Genomic DNA, 22,301 nt, shown 5'->3' on the forward strand with positions numbered 1-22,301 from the left:
GGTACTATTTAATCCTTTTTTTATATTAAATTAATCCTTGCGACAACTCTACAAGATATATTTTCATTACCATTTTGTAGGTGAATAAACAGGCACAGATAGATTAAGTAACTTTTTCAGGTCATAAGGATGTTCAAGTCATAATGACTAAACAAGGATTTGTACCTGGGAAGTCTGGCTCTAGACCCTGCTCTTTTAATTACCGTGCCACAGTAACTGCTTAAATATAGATGATGATCAAAGGTGACTGCTTCCTGGTGACAATAACAACCTCCAAAGATTGGGTAGCTCTGAGCAGATTTTCTCTGGCCTGAGTCAGTGTAGCAGAATCGATGATAGAATCCCAACCCAAACTAAAGCAAAATGATTGATATGTTTGTTGGACAGTCTTTGGACTAATTTTGCCATCTCATCAATATTTCCTTGTAATTTCTGAATCTTGGGCTCCAGAAGTAGGCCTTGCTGCCCCTCTGCCTTGTACCTTGAAAACTGCTGCACTGTCATTGCAGGTAGAAGGGTGGTATCCTTGGCTTGGGAGGGCAGATACAGAAAAGTGACTTGGTTTATGAAGCATCTTTCATAGATATATACAATAATAAATCTTATATACAGAGTGTTCTTTTTACATGAAAGAGGACGTACTTAGACTAAATAAATGTAAATTCATTTCAAAGTGTTGCTGATACTAAATTCATAGTACTTTTGTCATTATGAATTTTTTCAAGTAGTATGTGCTATGAAAATAGTTATCACAAGTGGAGGAAGCCATGCGGTTTTTTTAAAATATAAAAAGAGCTCTTTCATACTTGAAAAGGTTGGAAAACATTTGTCTAGAGCAGTGGTCTCCAAACTCAAGAGACAGCTCCCTTATCACTAAAAGAAACTTAAGCAAACAATCAATTACTTTTTATATGTGTATTTTAAATAGATTGTGTACAACAGTATTGATGTGTTATGTAATATTATAAATAGTAATAAAAATAGAAAAAGGCTTCAGATAAAAAAAAAAATAGAGAAGATTTGATTTCCCCCTCACACTCTTACGGCATCTTGCATACCCGTAGAGTTCATGCACTCCACTTTGGAGATCAGAGTGGATTCTGGGAAGGTGAAAGAAGTTTTTTCCCTTTAGGGCTTAAAATATAATAAATTGTTTTAAATCAAGAGCCTCGTTCAGTTTGCTTAAGCCCCATGTGGCTGCTCAGCTTTTCCATCATAAGGCCCACAATGTGGGGCCTAGTCGTGTGAAAGCGAGGAACTGTATGATTAATTAGCTGCTGAGCGGAGAGGAAAATTCTTCCTCCTGGGAATTGCACAACCAGCATGGGATACTTTGCAGGGAGGGTGCAAGCTTTCAAAGCCTCAGGGACTGCCTCAGAACAACTTTCTTGAGTGGTAGTTGTTTTATTTGACATTCACAAGCCCAGAAGGAGTGTCTGCTGATTTGGGGTGGTTTTTAGTAGCTCCTGCAGTTTCACCTTTCTTCTTCCTAAGGACCCAGGGAACTGTCTGAGTTTGGTTTTTATAGTCCTTAATGACACACTCCTAACGGCCCACCTACTTGTGGAAAATGACCTGCTTGATCAAAACACTTTCTCAGTTTTCTACTTTATTTTCTTGGTCTAAAGTAGCAATCTCAGCTTCCAGTATCCGAAGCAGAGTTTTCTGTGAGCTAACGAGTGATGCTGCCTTCTTCCTCCAGACCTGTGAAGACTCCCTGTTACATAACAGATCTAATTCCCCCTCCTCATCTGGGCATCTGCTATGGTTCGAGCATGTCCACTCCAAAGTTCAGGTGTTGCCACTGTGATAGCATCAAGAGGTGGGGCCTTTCAGAGGTGATTAGGCTATGAGGGCCCCTCCCTCATGAATGGGATTAAGGCCCTTATAAAAGAGGCTTTTTGTGGTGTTTGGTTCCTTTTCTCTTCCACTTTTCATCATATGTGGACGCAGCAAGAGGTCCCTCACAAGAAGCTGGTGTCTTCATCTTAGACTTTTCAGCCTCCAGAACTGTGAGAAATTTCTCTTCTTTATAAATTACCTGGTCTCAGGTATTCTGTTACAGCACCACATGCAAATTAAGACATCGTCCAAGATTTTTTACATATTCAATGCATAGCGTATACGTTTTTCTTTTTTTTTGAGACGGAATCTCACTGTGTTGTCTAGGCTGGAGTGCAGTAGTGCGATCTCAGCTCACTGCAAGCTCTGCCTCCAAGGTTCACGCCATTCTCCTGCCTCAACCTCCAGAGTAGCTGGGACTACAGGCGCCCGCCACCACGCCCAGCTAATTTCTTGTATTTTTTTTTTTAGTAGAGACAGGGTTTCACTGTGTTAGCCAGGATGGTCTCGATCCCCTGACCTCGTGATCCGCCCGCTTGGCCTCCCAAAGTGCTGGGATTACAGGCGTGAGCCACCGCGCCTGGGCTGCTTATACGTTTTTCAATTCAGAGTTTCCCTTCAGTCATCTTTCTACCTTCCCTAACCATCCTGTATCCACCCAACCTCATCCCCCAGTGCAGCACACATACATACACACACTTGCTTATTCTGTCTTCAAGGCCTCAAGCTATTTAATCCAAGGGGAAATCCCTCCTTGTATCAGTCAAAATCCTATCCACTCTTGAAAACCAAGATGAATCCTACTTCTTCTATAAAGATTTTACTAACTATGTGTTTCTCCAAGTGTTGTCCTCAGACAACCTTGCATTATTACCAAGATTAGTTCTTACAAGTGAGAATCCTTGGTTACCACCTGAAACATGGTTGCTTGTTTTAAGTGTGTATTCTTGGTTCTTATCCCAGAACTTGTGAGCTGTAACTATTGGAAGTGTGGGACAGGAATCTGCATTTTAATAGGGTGCTTATAATGCACAGTGCAATTTGAAGGCCACTCTTAGGACACAGCCCTCTCTTTCACCAGAGTCCATTTTTCTCTTTAGGTGAAACCTATAGAACAGATATTTGAGTATTCTTCAGAGACTTCTTGTCTCTGGATCACTTTTATTTATTTTTATTTTTGCAGTTTTTAATGAAAGATGTATATAGGGATACTTTCCCCCTACATCTTCTCAAATGTTTCTTCCTCATATCTACTGTTTTTCTTTCCTACTAGGTGAGATTTGGCTTTCTGCTCAAGGATCTTTTTCTGTTCTTTTCCAGGTTTAGCCAAGTGATAGCTGCCTTGTTGGGGTCAATGCCCACATGGATAGTTGTGCCGTCAGCTGGAGTGCAGTGGTGCGATCTCAGCTCACTGCAACCTCCGCCTCCCGGGTTCAAGTGATTCCCCTGCCTCAGCCTCTCTAGTAGCTGGGACTTCAGGTGCACACCACCACACCCAACTAATTTTTGTATTTTTAGTAGAGATGGGGTTTCACCATGTTGGCCAGGATAGTCTCAATCTCCTGACCTTGTGATTCGCCCACCTTGGCCTCCCAAAGTGCTGGGATTACAGGCGTGAGCCACCACGCCCAGCCAGATGCCATATTTCTTCTGGTAAACCTGGATTACTTTGCCAGTTTGCTGACCTTTATAGTGTCCTTGCACAATCTGAAGTCCATCATCCTATTTGGGGGGCATGGATCAAGCATTGTACTTTTGTCTCAGCTCTTTGGAAAGAGGGGAAGACGTAATCTAGTGAATTTGGGAAGGTGCATTTGAAATGCTTTTTTATGGTTCTTGCTTTGGTCAGAAGTCACAAAAGAACTGAACTTTATTTTGACCACTGCTGCTTATACAGTGGTTGCAAAAGGGAAAAGGGACCTGGGTCACCCTTAGAACTCTCCCAGGGAAGACCATGTTCCCTTTCATTGCTGTAACTCATTCAGGAGGTGCACTTAGAACACGTGAGAGCTGCAGGTATCAAAGACAAACTTTTATATTTATCCTTATTGCCATTGACTTGCACCCATTCTGTGAAACTAGGCTTCAGGAGCCAAAGGCAGCTTGCTGAGTAGGACTGGGGCTGGTGGTGTGAAGTGAGGATTAGGGGCACAGTGGCCTACTTCGCAAGGGTGAATATGTTTACCAGCCCCTAGGTACCTGCAGAGAGAGGGCTGAAGGTGAACCCTACCTGTTGTTTTCAGTCTTCCCAAGTCTACCTCTGTTGACTGGACAAATAGCAGCTCGTGTAAGTGCCCAGGAACACCAGCAAAAAACAAAGGGAAAATAAGATGTGGCTGGAAAGGGGGCTGCTCTTTCACCCTTCATGCAATGCATATTTGAGGGGAACCTGGTGCTAAATCATTAGAGAACCTGCTTCTGGGTTGGGGTTTTGTATGTAGCAGAGCAGCTCCCTCACTGCAGTCTATGGAAAGTCAGCCCTGGACACAAGGTTTGTATTTTTAAATCTTTAAAAAGAAAAGAAAAGAAAAAACAAGGGGAAAAACCCCACCAGTTCTGTCTAGCTGGGGTCTGGCCTTGCCTTTGTCTTCTTAGTTTGGGGCCTCACTGCATTTAGCAATTGCATTCTTTTTATGTGTGTTGTGTGACCAGTTAGTATCACCAGATTCATCTTAGATTGAAAAAAAAAAATCCCCAGATAGAAGTAATTGCATTCATAAGCCCTTGTATTTATACAATGCCTTTTCCAGAACACTCAATGCGCAGCATTCTATGGCATAACCTAATTTGTTCCTGGACTATCTCCATGTGTTTGGTAAGGGGCAGCTTCTATAATTATTATTGTTGTTCAACAGTTGGAGGATGGAGAAGCTTTGTGGGTTGAAAAGGTCACATGGCATTAGTAGTAGAATCAGGAATAGGATACTCACCTTCCATTCCTGTCTCTGTCTTGAGTTCCAACCTGAGGTATGAAGACTAATGTTGAGAGAGCTGAATAAGAACCACTTGTGGTGCAGATTAAAATGAGAGATTCCTGGACCCCAGTTCTCTAGAGATTCCCCACTCAGTAGGTCTCAAGTGGGGCCCAGGAATCTGTATTCTTTACAAGCATTTCCAATAATTCTGATTCACAGCCAGATTTAGGAACCAATGCTATAGACCATACGACAACAGCACTGCCCACTTTATCCCCTCCCAGGAATGTTTTTGACTGAAGCATGCCTTTTTAATGTCTGTCTTCTTGCTACCCACCCTCTAACTCCCCCAGGCCTCCCAGTTCAGGCCAAGAAACATGCTGCATCAGCCAAGAATACACTGTTGACCTGGAAGGCAAATATGACCTCAGATAAGGAGAAAGAGGAAATCCTGGAAGCTCTGGTCAAGCTGTACTACACTCTGGGCGTGGCCTGGCTCCTGCAGAACCGATATCCTTCCATTCCTAGCTGTGTTTAGTGTTCAGGGCCACAGGCCACACATGCCAGATGGGTCATCTCATACAGGAGGGTGGGAGATGGAACCAAGGCCTTGTAGATCTGTCCAACATCAAGGCCCTCCACAAGTCTCTCCTCTCCATCTAGAAGGGTGTGTATTCTCTTCATGTGTCTACTCATATAAGCTCTGAGTTGAGCCACGGAAGAGATTTCACTAGTGACATATCACCTAACCAGTCGAAGGTTTTCTGAGTCTGTTCTGCTCTTCACTGAGCACCCAAGAAAATCAGTATTAGCAATGAGGATGAGGGTGGTGGTGGTGGTGGTGTAGTGATGGAGAGAATGGGTGATAAATTAAAGCACAATTTGGCAAACTAGGCTGCACATTGTAATCCCCTGGGGAGCTTTTAAGAATTTCTGCTGTCTGTTCCTGCCCCAAAGATTTTGACTGAGAGGCTCTGAGGTACATCTGTTCATTGAAATTTTTAAAAGCCCTCCAGAGATTGTAATTTGCAGCCCAAAACCACTGATTTAACTGATTCTCGATGATTTTAGTTTTTTGAAATGCTCTTGTGGATACTGCCCATGAGGCTGGAGGCCAAGCAAAATAGACAAAACAAGTAGTTCTGCAAAACCCCAGAGGGGGACTGTTATATGTGCCTTTCCTTAGAACTGGGAATTCTGACAGCCTTTTGTACCATCTCCACTGGAAAGATGTTAAGGGCATTTGATGTTCACGAATCATCATGAGCACTCTTTGAGCCCATGTGTCCCCAGTCTCCTCCCTACACATCCCCCTCTCTACTTTTTTGGTCCTAATGTTCAACTTGCAAAATCTGATATGTGGCCTTCCTCTGTTATACCCTTAGCAGGGGGCTATTGAAAATGTGGGAAATAGAAGAATGTTTGGGAATTAAGGGGATTTTTGCTTTTCTGCTGTTTGCCTCTGGCCCAAAACCTGCTTTGCTTGGACTTTCTAAATGACCCAGAAAGTTCCTTTCAGCGTAATTAGTTCCTCTCTTTTACCATTCACAGGAACAGGCTTGGGAAAAATGAATAACTATTGTCACGCAGTAGATGCCTCTAAAGGAAATCGAGTGTAATTTACAGTTTCCGTTCACTCCTGCAAACACTGCCTACCTACTCTAGTCTTGGATTCAGGCAACCACCACAGGAAACCCAAGCCCCTGTTCCTTTTCTAAAGAATTCTTGCTTCTTGACAATATAATACATGGAAAAGAAAGAACACAGTTAAGTACCCATTTTTAATATTGCTTCACTTTTCCAAGAGCCCCTTTTGTTTCCTTATCACCTGCTGTCCCTGTGCAGTGGATGTTAGTTTGAGTGCTTGGCATTTTCTTTGACTATTTCACTGGCAGAGAAGCCTATTTCAACCTGAAGAAGGCAGAGAGAAACATGAAGGAGCTGAAAGAATTATATAAAGGAGGTGTTTGTGAATTACAAGTCTCTGAGAACGACCTAACACTTGCTTTGGGCAGGTAAGATCTGGGCTTGGAGAAGCTGAGGCTTTTATGAATGAGACTTGGAATTACATGATATAAGGGAGAAAAATATTTAGAGTAAAAAAACCCAGAAACTCAAATGATAATAAAAGAGGCTCATATTTACCAAACGCATACACTGGGCATTTTGTGTACTGCCCCATTTAATAATCCTCACAACAGCCATTGAGGTAGTTGGTATGATTATTATTTTATTAAAGGGGGGTGATCAAGGAGACTGAAGCTGAGGTTAAACAAATTGTCCAAGATAACATAGCTTGTAAATATTGGATCTGTGATCTGAACTCACTCTTAGTCTTCCTTATACTTGCCTCTGACACCCACTCTAATATTGTATTTTTCTCTGAATTGCCACCTATTTTTGTCATTACATGTGACATTTTAGATGAAGGAACACTTAATGAAGACAATTAACTGGAAGCTGTGAAAGCCATGCACAGCATGTACATTTTTAAGGAAAGTTCTGTTCCATATGAAAACAAAGTTCATGGAATTTGTTTAAGCCGGAACAAGATTTAACTGTCTTGCTGTTGACTTAGGGATCCTCTGAGAATCAGAATAGAAATGAATGTGGGCCCATCAGATTATTAGAAGAAAAAGAATAAAGAGTTTACTGTTCCCTAGATTTTTCAAATATCTTTACATCCTTGAAAGCAATCTGTTTCCAAAACTGTAAGCACTTGGCACAGTAGGGTATATGACTGAATAGTAAGTAAATGAAATACATGCGTCATGTCTGCCTCCTCTAAACAACCATGAATCTAGAAGTCAAATGGGAAATGGGGAGATGTTGGAATGTCCAGAACTAAATCAAACTATTGACTTAAGTCCACAGGGCAATAAATTACAGTCTGGTGAATGTCTACTCCTGTCACATAGGGCCTAAAGTTTTTCTGCCTCATGTGAAAGATAGCCTTATTCTTTTTTCAGAAAAACTCTGGTGCTCATTGTATTCATCCATTCTCCAGTATTTATTGAATACCTTTTTATGCATGTCCTACTCTAAGTGTTAGAGTGCCTACTAAGTATAACTACATACTAGACACTGTTCTAAGTGCTTTACATAATTTATTTCACTTAGTCCTCATGACAGCCAATGAGGGTAGGTATTTCTATTATTTTCATTTAGATAGCTTTTCACTCTGCCACTGAGGCTGGAGTGCAGGGTGAAATCAGAACTCACTGAAACCTCGAACTCCTGGGCTCAGTCTCCTCAGTAGCTGAGACCACAGGCAAGACACCACCACACCTGGCTTACACATATATTTTTAACTCAACTTAGGAATACAAATATTGGAGTGAGGAGGAAGGAATACTGATTGTATATCTACTATATGTTAGGTGATTTTACACTTAATATTATTCTTCACAACAAATTTGCAGTATGAACTCAATTGTTTTATTTAGAAGGAAATGTAGGCTTGTAGAGTTTGAGAAAGCTCATAATTACCAGAACCAGCTTTGAACTACCCATGCTCTCATTTTTGCCTTGCTGTCTCTGGAAAGATAAACCTCAATGAGATATTGTTTTATCCTCATTTAAAAAAATTATATTCCCAACTTTGTTGTGGAAAATTTTGAAAATACAGACAGGTATGAAGAACAAATAAGCCGATTGTGATACCACCACACAGACATAACTGCTGTGAACATTTTGAGCAGATATATATGGATATCGATAACTATATCTCTATGTGGATCACATTCTAAGTGCAGCTTTATATCTTTTTCCTTTTAGCACATTTTTAATATCTTCCCATATCTGTCTAAAAAGAAAACATGACTTTTAATGTCTCTGAGGTATTTTATTGTATGATATGCTATAATTTATTTAATCACTCTCTTGGGGGAATATTTACATCTTTTTTTCTATCCTCACTCATTTTTAACTGAGGAGGAATTGGCCAAATTAAATGGAACAAAACAAAGCAAAAACTTTCTTTGGCCTGAAAGAGAGGGAATCAGAGGTAATAAAATTTTATTTTGATTTTAGAAAGTCTATGTTTATGGATAAATTATCCCATCTTGTGAATTCCTGGAAGCCATTTTTCCATTTGCTTTTTTAAAAAAATTAGACAACAGCACGACATAGTAATGGGTTTAATGAGTGGTCGTCAATGAAATCTGATGGGTAAAATGCAGGTTAATTGGAGTTTATTTACAGCAAGGCTGGATTTTTGAGCCAGCTACCAAGATGATGGGCCTGTGAACGCCAAATTCTTTAATTCTTGGAATCAGTTCCTTTTGTGTCTGCAAAGTAAGTGGCCTCTCTGTGACTTTCTATTTTCATCCCTTTTCTTGCAGAGCCTCCTTGGCCATCCACAGACTGAACCTAGCTCTGGCATACTTTGAAAAGGCAATTGGTGATGTTATTGCTGCCAAGGGTGATAGTACGTCAGATCTGATCAGCCTGTATGAGGAAGCTGCTCAGATAGAGCAGCTGAGGAGGAACCACAACCAGGCCATCCAGTACTTGCAGCAGGTCAGTGGGTTGGCCAGGGCCCAGGCTGTGTTGCCTTGTTTGGCCCCAGGCCTGCTTCTCAGGGCCAGGGAAGCATGGGCTTCTCAGAAGAACAAGGGCTGGAATTGATTCTATTTTAACCCTGACTTTCCTCCAGATCCACCTAAGAGCCCTTGATCAAACCTTAAATGACCAGGCCAGAGAACACTGACTCAGGTGGGCGAATGTGCTGTGTCATTGGCTGTGCAGACAGCACTTCCCCCTCCCCCTCTCATCTCTGTTGGTGCTGTAAAAAAGAAGCAAAATGTGAGTCTACTCCAAGGGAAAAAGATACAGGGACAACCGAACTTAAATCTTCAGCAAAAACAAAAGGCCTTTTTAAATGAAAAATCATGGTATTTTAGGGTAATGCTGTCATTTGTACTTTAAACTAGTCTAGCTGATTATATTTCCAAACCTAAGGTTAAACTAACAAAAGAGTGTTTCACTTGGAGGTAACTAACTTGACAAATGCCCAGGGGAAAACAAAACAAAACAAAACACAGGAAGGAATTTTGAGTCTATTATATTAGGGTACTTTTATGTATCATGTACTCGAAGCTGCTAAATTCGCCTTTTCTCTCTCCAAAGGAGAATGCTGCCTGTGGCTTCAAGTATCTCCCACAGTGACAAACATCAAAATACTGGATATCCTGTATCATAGAAAAGGTGCAATGCAATCTAACAGTATACATGAAAACAGACTCTGAAGAAAAGGCATTGCAAACAGTCTGACAGTCCACGATTATAAACATCACACAGTGGAGAGATGTCAGAGAATGCTGCTGTGAAGGCAGGGAGTCCACTGCTTACAGAGAAAGCCAGTCTGGTTTTTGTGTTCAAGACTTTCTTAAAGCAGTGGTTAGATCAGAATGAATAAAACAATAAATAGCAGTGTTTCCCAAAAGCACCAAAAGATAAGAGTTAAAATTTATGGAATGCTTTTTCTAAGTGCCCTAGAGGATATATCGATTCATTTAATCTGTACAGTAGCTCTATGAAGTAGGTACCATTATTATTTTATCTCATTTTAAGGATGAGAAAACTGAAGCACAAAGAGTTATAGCTAACTCAGCTGACATTGTATAGCTAACAAATAGTAAAGCAGGGATTTGAACTCCAAATCTGACCCTACAGCCTGTACTCATAACAACTCTGCTCTGTGTCTTGGCTCCAAAGTCTTCTCTGATAATCCCTCAGCTCTTTGAAACACCTCACAGTATTTGGCCTGTGAAATATTAAGCACAGGTGATTCTTTTGTGGCTGGTGGGTGTGGACTCAATGTTTTTCTCTTTCTCTTTTCTAAGTGTTACTCCTTCCATTTTAGCACAAATAATATAAAATCTAACACTTTTTTAGTGCTTACTATATGCTGGGTGGTGTTCTAACCACTTTACATATATTAAGCATTAATTTAGTTAATATTTACAACAACTTTTTGTAACAAATACTATTCTCATTATCCCTGATTTACATTTACAAGACTGCCTTCAAGACTGGAGTTCAGTCGTGAGACTGAGCTAAGGTTATGACTTTGTTTTTGCTATGCAATCCAATAAAAATTATACTAGCTAACATTTATTGAGAACTTACCATGTGATGAGTACCGTGTCCTGTGCTTTGCATATACCATCTCACTTAATCCTTCCCAAACCCTAATCAGTGGGAATTATATATTCCTTCTACGCATGAAGGTGAAATTACTTGCACAAGACTCACAGCTAGGAAGTGGCAGAGCTGGGACTCAAACTCACCTCTCATCTAAATCCACAGTGAATACTGTCATTGGGTGCTTACCTTGTCATGATTTTCTTTATTCCAGGCTCATTCTGTCTGTGTTTCTTTGTTCACTGAAGTCAGCCCCAAAACTGCAGAAACGAGTGCGTTACTGGCCAAAGCTTATGCCGTGTCTGGAGAGGCCCAGCACAGGGGTAGGTAAAAGAGGTAGCCTTGAAGTTATTTCCCAGTCACATGAGGGAAGCACATTGGCAAACAGTCTATCTAAAATTCTAATTAGCTATTTATTCCTGTAATGGAAAGATTAGATGGATCACAGTCTCATACAAAATCAATTACACATTAATTTAAACCTGATAATATACCCCTACATTTGTTGGAATATCAGTAACAAATAAATCATCTGATTTCTATATGCTTTATTTATTTTGAATCTCAGCGAGATTCACCTTCTTAACTAGTAGATATCACACATACTGTGAATGTGGCCTGTGCAGTATCGGTTGATGAGGACATCCAGTGATAAATGGGTAAAGCTTTACCTCCTCCACTTTCAGTCTCCTTGACTCTTTTCCTCTGGCTGACAAGAGAGAATGTTTGTTAGCAGAATTTTCTTGACCCATATTCAATAGTTAGATACTGGGGGTTACAGAGAAAGCCAACTGATTAATTTATGCTTCAACAATAGTTCTTTGTCTGGCAAGGTCATCTTTTTGAAAGTGGGTGGCTTTGGGAGAGACACAAATGAACCAGTGAGGGAGGACAGTGTATCATTCTCTGCTGGCTTGATCAGATTAATGGACACTGATGGATTCAGTGGCCTGTCAGGAGGAATTTAGGCTTCATGAAGATATAATTTGATCATTTTAAAACTGTCTATTTTCTTTGCTTATAAAAGTAACCTATTTGTGTATGTTATTTTCCAGTTAGAGAGAGGGACAGAATTATAGAGAAAGCTTTCCATCCTAGTTTTTTCAATGCTTGTATTCCCCATGTCATTAAATAAACATTTTTTTTCAGTTTGCAAAAGTTTTGATCTTTTAATTATTTTTTAAGCATAAACATCCATTGAAGACTTCCTGATTCTTTGCTTTTCAGCTAATCATCTTTCTCCTTTTAAGATTTCCTCGTCTATATTCACAGTATACATTCTCCATATACACTTGAACTTTTTAAGAGTAGTCTTTGTGGTTATAAGAAATTTAGTCTGTAAATATGTACAAATTTTGGCTTTTTTTTTAAGTGAGAAAAAACAAATGTTTATGTTTATAGAGTTGAGAGATTTCAAGTCCACCTCATTCTTTTCTTATATACTAATTTTTAACTTTAAAAATGTAGATTTTTATATTATATCATTCACTAAATTCCAGGTGGATTAACATTTTATGCATCAAAACTAAAAATGTAAATTAACGAGAAGAAAATACAGTACTGGAAAACAAATACTAAAATTAAAAATTGGAGGAAAGAACTTTTCTAAGCACACAAAGACATACTATAAAAGAAGAGTTTGATAGATTTCATTACAAAAAGGTCTAAAGTTTCTATCTGTCACAAAGTACCATAAATAAAAGTAAAAACAATGTAGTCAGGATGAACAGATAACCTGGATAGACCCATAACTATTTCTTTTTAATAAATTTGTAGTTAATCTTTTAAGAAAGAAATCTCCAGGCCCAGATGATTTCACTGGAGAATTCTATCTAGCATCTAAAGAAGGAATAACACCAATTCTACATAATCTGTCTCAGAAAACAGAAGAGGAGAAAACACTTTCTAATTTTATGAGGCCAGTATTACCCTGATATCAAAACTGGGCAAAGACATTACAAGAAAAAAGACGACTACAGTTCAAGACCTTTCATGTGTGTAGATGAAAAAAGCAACAAAATATATAGCAATATATAAATAACATACCATGATCAAATGAGATCCAGTGTGTTTAGGGTGGTATGGTCACAGACCACCGTGATCAAGTGAGGTTTTTTTCTTGAGGATGTCACACTGGTTTAATATTCAAATCTCAGTCAGTGTACCTCTACCATATTAACAGTCCAATCATGGAAAGCTCATGATTTTATCAGTTGTTGCAGAAAAAGCATGTGACAATATTCAACATCCATTCATGAGGGAAGGAACTTCTTCAATCTGATAAAAGGCATATACAAAAAACCCTGCAGCTGATTTCATGCTTAGTGGTGAAAGACTGAGTACATTACCCCTTAAGATCAAGAACAAGGCAAGGATGTTCACTCTCACTGCTCCTATTCAGCAGAGTACTAGAAGTCCAGCAAATGCAAGAAGGCAAGAAAAATAAAATGGTCCCTATTTGCAGTCAAAATGATTGTCTCTGTAGAAAATGCCAAATAGTCTACAAAAATCCTAGAACTAACATGTTTAAGTGTAGCAAGGTCACAGGATACAAGGTCAATGCACAAAACTTAATTGTATTTCTATATAGTAGCAACGAACAACTGGAAACAAAAATTTTAAAAAAATCACAATAGCCCCATCCCTGCAAATGAAATATTTAGGTATAAATCTATCAAAATATGTACAGTATTTATGTGCTGAAAACTACAAAACTGATGAAAGAAATTAAATATGACCTAAATAAATGCACATACTATGTATGGATTGGAAGACAATATAGTAAAGATATCAGCCTTCCAAGATTGATCTGCAGATTTAACATAATTATAATCAAAATCCCAACAGAAGCATTTGTAAATATAGACAAGCTGACTAAAATTTGTGTGAAAAAGCAAAGAAATTAGGATAGCTAAAATTGTTTTGGAAAAGCATACAGTTGGAGGAATCATAGTACTTGATTTTAAGATTTACTATAAAGCAGTAATCAAGACAATGTGATATATTGGTGAAGGGACAGAAACCAATAACATATCTCTCTATAATCAGACACCAATAATATCTCTAACAGAGATAGAATTAGTGGAACACAATGGAGTACAGAAATAGACCCGTATAATTATGGCCAATTAATTTTTGATAAATGTGCAAAAGTAATTCAGTATGGAAAGGATAGTCTTTAAAACAAATGATACTGCAACAACTGGATACTACATGCCAAAAAAAAAATTGGACTCTTACTCATGCCATACACAGACATTAATAATGGATCATTGTCCTAAATATAAGAGCTAAAATTTATATTTACATAGAAAAAAATAGGCTTTAAAAAAGTACCAAGGCCTGGATAAAAAATAAATACAGAGGCCAAGGTGAGAAGATCACTTGAAGCCAGGAATTTTATACTGGCTTGGGCAACATAGTGAGACCCCATCTCTACCAAAAAAAAAAGCTGGGTGTGGTAGCATGTGCCTATAGTCCTAGCTACTCAGGAGGCTGAAATGGGAGGATTGCTTGAGTTAAGGGTTCCAGTCTGCAGAGAGCTATAAGCGTGCCACTGCACTCCAGACTGGGTAACACGGTAAGACGCTGTCTCTAAAAATAATAAGGCTAAAATTCATGTGGAAAATAAGTTAAAATCATACTAGTAATTTAAAAAATAAAAGCAAAGTTACTCTTTTTGTCTAACAAATTGTCAAAATTTAAAAAAATGATAATACCAGGATTGATGAGATTTGATAAAAACTCTGGAGAGCAGTTTGGCAGGATGTCACACATTTTAAAGCAGTATGTATCTTTAAAAATGCAAGATCAAAATTTCACCCATCCTATGTGAAAATTTTAAAAATTTAAAAATATATAGCAGTTGGCAAATTCATAACTAGTAGGAGTGAGTGTAAATTGATGTTAAATTTGGAGTCTAATTTGATAATATCTAGTAAAATTTAAAAGGAAACATGAATAAAGGTGTTCACTGTGTCACTGGTTGTAATTGTAAAAAATAACCCAAATATGTATCGATAAGTAAAAGGAAAATTTGGTGTATTCACTACATGGAATTTTGTAGTTGTTAAAAGAACCGGACTTGGGCTGGGCGGAGTGGCTCATGCCTGTAATCCCAGCACTTTGAGAGGCCGAGGCAGGTGTTTCGCCTGAGGTCAGGAGTTTGAGACCAGCCTGGCCAACATGGTGAAACCCCATTTCTACTAAAAGTACAAAAATTAGCCGGGCTTGGTGGCACGCGCCTGTAATCCCAGCTACTCAGGAGACTGAGACAGGAGACTTGCTTGAGCCCAGGAGGTGGAAGTTGCAGTGAGCCGAGATCACGCCATTGCACTCCAGCTTGGGTGACAGAGGGAGACTCCATCTCAAGAAAAAAAAAAAAAAGGACCGGACTATATCTATAGATATCAAGGTTAATTTTTTAAAAGTATTAAGGAAAAACAGTTGCATTTTTAGGACACACACAATAATACTATTATTTATAGTTACATTTAGGTAAACATTAAACTACAAAGTAAGATTTCATTAAAATGTAAACAGAATATGACTTTGTGAAGAGGTCTGTAAATCATATCCACACATACGTGCAGTCATACAAACTGTATAAAATGGTCATAACTATTTGATACAGCTGGAAGTAGATAAAGAGAACAAATTGCAAAGCATTTATTTTGAAAAAACTGCTGGAGCTTTGAGTAAAGAGAAAATCTGTGGCCCTCCTGCCTGGGGCTGCTTCCATCCACTGCCCCAGGTCGGTCCATGAGAATTGCAATGTTATCACCATGGGCTGCACAGGAGAACTGGCAGCTTTGCTGGCATTGGAGGCAGACTTAATATGATGAAAGGGATAAAAACCCACAGGTTTATCAGATAAAGGGGGCAAACTCTGGAGGAAATGAAAAAAGGAAAGCCTGCATGTTGACACTAGCCTGAAGTTGCTGTCCTGGTTGGTGTGAGTGGCATCAGAAATTTTAATGGGGAGACCACAGAAGGGCTAAATGAGCTCTCCCCACATCCCTGGATACCCACAAAACTACATACGTGTGTAGGGGATACTTGAAAGCCTAATAAAGAGTAACAACCAAAGAAGACTTGAAATGTGTGAGAGCTTGGAATGCATTTTTGTCTACATACAGAGCAGTTGACAGGATGGGCAACATATAGGCTGAAGGTATTTAAGCACAACCTCTGCCCAAATCAGTAGGTCAACACTAAGCTATGCAGACACAGGAGTGAACCCCAGAAATCCAGATTAAAAATAATAAGCACTAAAATTTGAGCAAAAACTTCTGGTTTCTGGCCTGGTATATAAGGAGTTTGGAAGTCATCACTTCATCCAAACAACAAGTAAAAAGCAAAATGAAATATTAACTCCTCTTAGATCTGTCATAGAGAACTGAGGTCACATGGCAAACCAGTGCCCCACAAATTGGAAAGACAGCAAAATAAAGAGAATCACAATATACCAAAGTAGAAATCTATCTCCACAGGAACCAGTACCACAGACTTGACTTAAAGAAATGTTAAAAAAAAGCTCTTCAGAGAAAAGGAAAATGATACAGAAATTCATAGGCACATAAGGAAACGAAGTGCACTGGAGAAGAAATGTGATCATAAAATAAAAAACTCATTTTTCCTATTCTTAATCTAACAAATAACAGTTTGTTCAAATTAGGAGCAGAAGGCAGGGATTAGGATTATTTTGTTACTATAAGGTACTATATAGTGTTATTTGTAAGTGAACTTGGAATGATTGTAAATGTATATTGAAAACTCCAGGGCAACCACTAAAAAGAGTTAAAAAAAAAAAGTGTAACTGATATGCTAAAAAGAGAAACTGGAATATATGAAATGCTCAATTTAACAACAAAAGGAGCTAGGTGCAGTGGCTCGTGCCTGTAACTCTAGCTACTCAGGAGGCAGAGGTGGGGAGATTGCTTGAGCCCAGGAGTTTGAGGCTGCTGTGAGTTATGATCACACCATTGCACTCCAGCCTAGGAGACAGAATGAAATCTTGTCTCTAAAAAAAAAAACAAAAATAAAATTTAAAAAGCAAAACCACAAAAGACAGGAAAAGAGTGAAAGACAAAAATAAGAGCAAAGAAAAAGGACCAACAAATAGAAAAGTAACAATATGGTAAATGTTAATCCAACTATATTAACAATTATTTTAAACATCAATGGTCTAAATAAACCAATGTAAAGAAAGATTTTCAGAGTGATCAAAACACAAGGCCCAACTGTATGTTGTCTACAGTAAATCCGCTTTAAATATAAAGACACACATAGATTAAAAGGAAATGGATGGAGACAGATACACTATGCTAACATTAATCAAAAGAATGCAAAAGTAGCCATATTAGTTTCAGCCAGAACAAACTTAGTGCAAGGAAAGTTATCAGGGATAAACAGGGGCATTACATATGATAAAGGGGTCAGTTCTTCAATAAGACATACAATCCTTAATGTGTGTGTGCTTAACAAGAGTTTCAAAATATTTGAGGCAAAAACTGATGGAACTGTAAGAAGAAATAGATGAATTCACTATTGTAGTTGTACTCTTCAACACCCCTTGTGTTAGTCAGGGTTCTCTAGAGGGACAGAACTAATAGGATAGATACATATATATAAAGGGGAGTTTATTAAGGAGTATTAAACTCACAGGATCACAAGGTCCCACAATAGGCCATCTGCAAGCTGAGGAGCAAGGAAGCCAGTCCAAGTCCCAAAGTCTGATGTTTGAGGGTAGGAAGCATCCAGCACAGGAGAAAAATGTAGGCTGGGAGGCTAAGCCAGTCCAATCTTTTCACATTCTCCTGCTTGCTTTTATTCTAGCCACAGTGGTGGCTGATTAGATTGTACCTACCCAGATTAAAGGTGGTTCTGCCTCTCCCAGCCCACTGACTCTAATGTTAATTTCCTTTGGCAACACCCTCACAGACACACCCAGGATCAATACTTTGCATCCTTCAGTCCAATCAAGACAGTCAATATTAACCATCACACTCTTGTATCAGAAGTGGACAGATACATAGGCAGAAAATCAGTAAGGACATAATCAAATTCAACAGCACCATCAATCAACTTAATACAATTGACATCTATTGACTACTCTATCCAAACGATAGCAGAATGCACATTCTTCCCAAGCTCACATGGAACATTCACCTTGATAGACCACATTCTGGGCGATAAAACACACCCTGACAAATTTAAAAGAATAGAAAATGTACAATGTCTGCTCTCAGACCACAATGGAATTAAACTAGAAATCAATAACAGAAAGATACCTGGAAAATCCCAAAATACTTGGAGATTAAACAACACATATCTAAATGTGTGGGATAAGAAGAAATCTCAAGAGAAACTTTAAAATGTTTTGAATTAAGATTTTTTTGAAAATGAAAACAATGTAAAAATTTGTGGGATGCAGCAAAAGTAGTGCTTAGAGGGGTATTTATAGCATATTATAAAAGAGATCTAAAATCAGTAATCTAAGTTTCTACCTTAGGAAGCTAGAAAAAGAAGAGCAAATTAATTCCAAAGTAAGAAGAAAAAAATAATAATAAAAATTACAGTAAAAATCAATGAAATTGAAAACAGGAAGTCAATGAAGAAAACAAAACCAAAAGCTGATTCTTTGAATAGATCAATGAAATTGATAAACCTCTAGGCAGGCTAAGGAAAAAAGACAGGACACAAATTACTATTATGAGAAATAAAACAGGAGACATCACTACAGAGCCAATGGACATTAATAGGACAATAAAGGAATATTATGAAAAACTGTAGGCTCACAAATTCAATAACCTAGATGAAATAGGTCAATCTCTCATGAAAGATACAATCTGCCAAAACTCACCTAAGAAAAACTAAGCCATTTGAATAGATCCATTTCTATTAAAGAAATTGAATCAATAATTAATAACCATCCCCTCTGGGGTTCACTAGTGAATTCTACCAAACATATAACAAATTCTTGACAATCTCTTCCAAAAGATAGAAGCAGAGTAGCTATTTTTAAGTCAATCTATGAAGCCAACATTACCCTAATTCCAAAATTAGACAAAGATATTAAAAGAAAACTATAGATCAACGAGAACACATGGACACAGGGAGGGGAACATCACACATCAGGGCCTGTCGGGGGCTGGGGGGCTGGGGGGCTGGGGGAGGGATAGCATTAGGAGAAACACCTAATGTAGATGATGGGTTGATGGGTGCAGCAAACCATCATGGCATGTGTATACCTAGTAACAAACCTGCACATTCTGCACATGTACCCCAGAATTTAAAGTATAATAAAAAAAATTATCAAGATTAAAAAAAAAGAAAACTGCAGATCAATACATCTCATGAACATAGAGGCAGAAATCCTTAACAAAACATTAGCAAGTTGAATCCATCAATGTATACAAAGAATTATACACTACAGCCAAATGGGATTTATCCCAGGTATGCAAGGCCAGCCCAGCATTTGAGAATCAATCAATGCATCACACCAACAGGCTAAAGAAGAAAAATCACATGATCATATAAATAGATGCAGAAAGAGCATTTGGGAGAATCCAACTCTCATTTATGATAAGAACTCTCAGCAAACTAGGAATACAGGGGGATTTCCTCAGCCTGATAAGTCACGTCTACAAAAAACCTGCAGCTAACACCATTATTCTTTTTTTTTTTTTGGCTCTCCTTTGACTATTATTCTTTTTCTTTCTTTCTTTCTTTCTTTCTTTTTTTTTTTTTTTTTTTTTTTGAGACAGTTTAGCTTTTGTTGCTCAGGCTGGAGTACAACGGTGTGATCTCAGCTCACTGCAATCTCTGCCTTCTGAGTTCAAGTGATTCTCCTGCCTCAGCCTCCTGAGTAGCTGGGATTACAGGCGCCTGCCACCATGCCTGGCTAATTTTTGTATTTTTAGTAGAGATGGGGTTTTGCCACGTTGGCCAGGCTGGTCTCGAACTCCTGACTTCAGGTGATCCACCTCGGCCTCCCAAAGTGCTGGGATAACAGGTGTGATCCACTGTGCCCGGCCAACACCATTATTCTTAATGGTGAAAAACTAGAAGCTTTTCTAAGCCTGGGAACAAGGCAGTTTCCTCTCACCACTCCTTTTCAGCATCATAATGGAAGACCTAGCTAATGGAATAAGAGAAGAAAAGGAAATAAAAACTATACTATAATATTTGTGAAGGAAGAAATATAACTTTTTATTTGCAGATGACATTGTCTGATTAGAAAATTTGAAAGAATCAACAAAAATATCTGGAATTAATAAGTGATTATAGAAAAGATTCAGGATACTAGTTTAATATGCAGAAGTCAATACTTTCCTATATACCAGCAATGAATAAGTAAAATTTAAAATTTAAAACAATACTATTTACATTAGTACTCCAAGAAATGAAATAATTAGGTATAAATCTAGCAAAATATTTGTGAAATGTATGTGAGAAAAACAACAAAACTCTGATGCAAGAAATCAAAGAACTAGCCAGATATTGTGGTGTGTTCCTGTAGTCCTAGCTACTTGGGAGGCTGAGGTAGGAGAATTGCTTGAGATCACGAGTTTGAGACCAGCCTGGGCAACACAGTGAGACCCATCTCAAAAAGAAAAAAGTAGAAATCAAAGAACTAAAATAAACTAAGATCTCTTTATTTAATATCTATTCCATGTTCATGGATAAGAAGACTCAATAGTCAAGATGTCAGTTCTTCCAACCTGATTTATAGATTCAACTCAATTCCAATAATAATCTCAGCAAGTTATTTTTTGGATATTAGCAAATTGACTCTGAAGTTTACATGGAGAGGCCAGAATAACCAACAACATTGAAGAACAAAGTTGGAGGACTAACACTACCCAACTTCAAGACTTACTAAAAAACCACAGCAATCAAGACACTATAGATAAGAAATCGTCCTACCCTAGTCACGGTGGCTATTATGAAAAAAACAAAAAAACAAAAAACAGATGTTGGTGAGGCTGCAGAGAAAAGGGAACTCTCATACACTGTTGGTGCAAATATAAATCAGTACAACCTCTATGGAAAACAATATGGATATTTCTCAAACAACTAAAAATAGAATGACCATTTGATCCAGGAATCCCACTATTAGGCATCTACCCAAAAGAAAAGAAAGGTATATATCAAAAAGATTCCTGCACTTGTATGTTTATTGCAGCACTATTCACAATAGTAAGGATAACAGAATCAATCTAAGTATTCATCAGTGGATGATTGGATAAAGAAAATGTGGTATATATACACAATAGAATACTATTCAGTCATAAAAAAGAATGAAATCATGTCTTTTGCAGCAAAATGGATGGAACTGAAAGTCATTATCTTAAGTGAAACAAGCCAGACACACAAAGTCAAGTATCAAGGTTTCACTCATAAATGGGTGCTAAAAAATGTGTGCACATGGGCTTAGTGCAGTGTTAGATAATGGAGACTCATAAGGGTGTGATGTGGGGTGGATGATGAGAAATTAATGAGTACAGTGTACGTTATTTGGGTGATGGATACTCTAAAAGCTGTGACTACTATGCAATTTATACATGTAACAGAATTGCACTTGTACTCCATAAGTTTACACACAAGAAAAGTATGGTATTGGCAAAATTTTCCCATTGTTTCTATGTATTTTCTAGATTGATATAAACATGTATTATGTTTGGAAAGACACAACATTAAAATTAAATTTTCAAGCCATAACAACTATATATTTAAAATACTTATAAAATCACAACTTATTCCCTCCCACCACCCCCCAAACAGGAACCTCAGTAAACATTACTCACTATCAGAGTTTTATTTAGCTAAAAATATAGTCTTGCAGTATACCTGGGAGTTTAATATGGTAGTTATTTGTAGTATTAGCATAATAAGATTATTCAGACAGAAGATTTCTTTTTTGCTACAAAAAATTCCATGGATTTTATAAGGAGAATAAAAACTAAAACATCATCTGATGCCATTAAATCACATTTTAGGGCTGGGTGCGGTGGCTCACGCCTGTGATCCCAGCACTTTGGGAGGCCGAGGTGGGCGGATCACGAGGTCAAGAGATTGAGACTGTCCTGGCTAACATGGTGAAACCCCATCTCTACTAAAAATACAAAAATTAGCCGGGCGTGGTGGCGCGCACGTGTAGTTCCAGCTACTGGGGAGGCTGAGACAGGAGAATCGCTGGAACCCAGGAGGCAGAGGTGGCAGTGAGCAGAGGTTGCACCACTGCACTCCAGCCTGGCAACAGAGTGAGACTCTATCTCAAAAAACAAAAGAAAACAACAACAACAACAAAACCACACATCTTAGACTTTTAAAGAGTCCTTATGAGACCTGGCTTGAGAACAGGCATGGACTTTAAGCATGAAAATGTCAATT

The 22,301-nt window shown here is 38.3% G+C and overlaps 1 protein-coding gene across 1 annotated transcript in view; it reads left to right on the top strand.

The window, feature by feature from the left end:
- Window positions 1–22,301, top strand: part of TTC23L (tetratricopeptide repeat domain 23 like) — a 60,450-nt gene that overhangs the window by 18,466 nt on the left and 19,683 nt on the right. Inside the window, exons 5-8 of the mRNA XM_054487019.2 lie at window positions 5,111–5,267; window positions 6,647–6,772; window positions 9,101–9,278; window positions 11,119–11,227. Coding sequence (XP_054342994.1) covers window positions 5,111–5,267; window positions 6,647–6,772; window positions 9,101–9,278; window positions 11,119–11,227 — 570 coding nt within the window. The remainder of the gene's footprint in view (window positions 1–5,110; window positions 5,268–6,646; window positions 6,773–9,100; window positions 9,279–11,118; window positions 11,228–22,301) is intronic.

The sequence above is a fragment of the Pongo pygmaeus genome, chromosome 4, assembly GCF_028885625.2.
Source record: "Pongo pygmaeus isolate AG05252 chromosome 4, NHGRI_mPonPyg2-v2.0_pri, whole genome shotgun sequence".
NCBI lineage: Eukaryota > Metazoa > Chordata > Mammalia > Primates > Hominidae > Pongo > Pongo pygmaeus.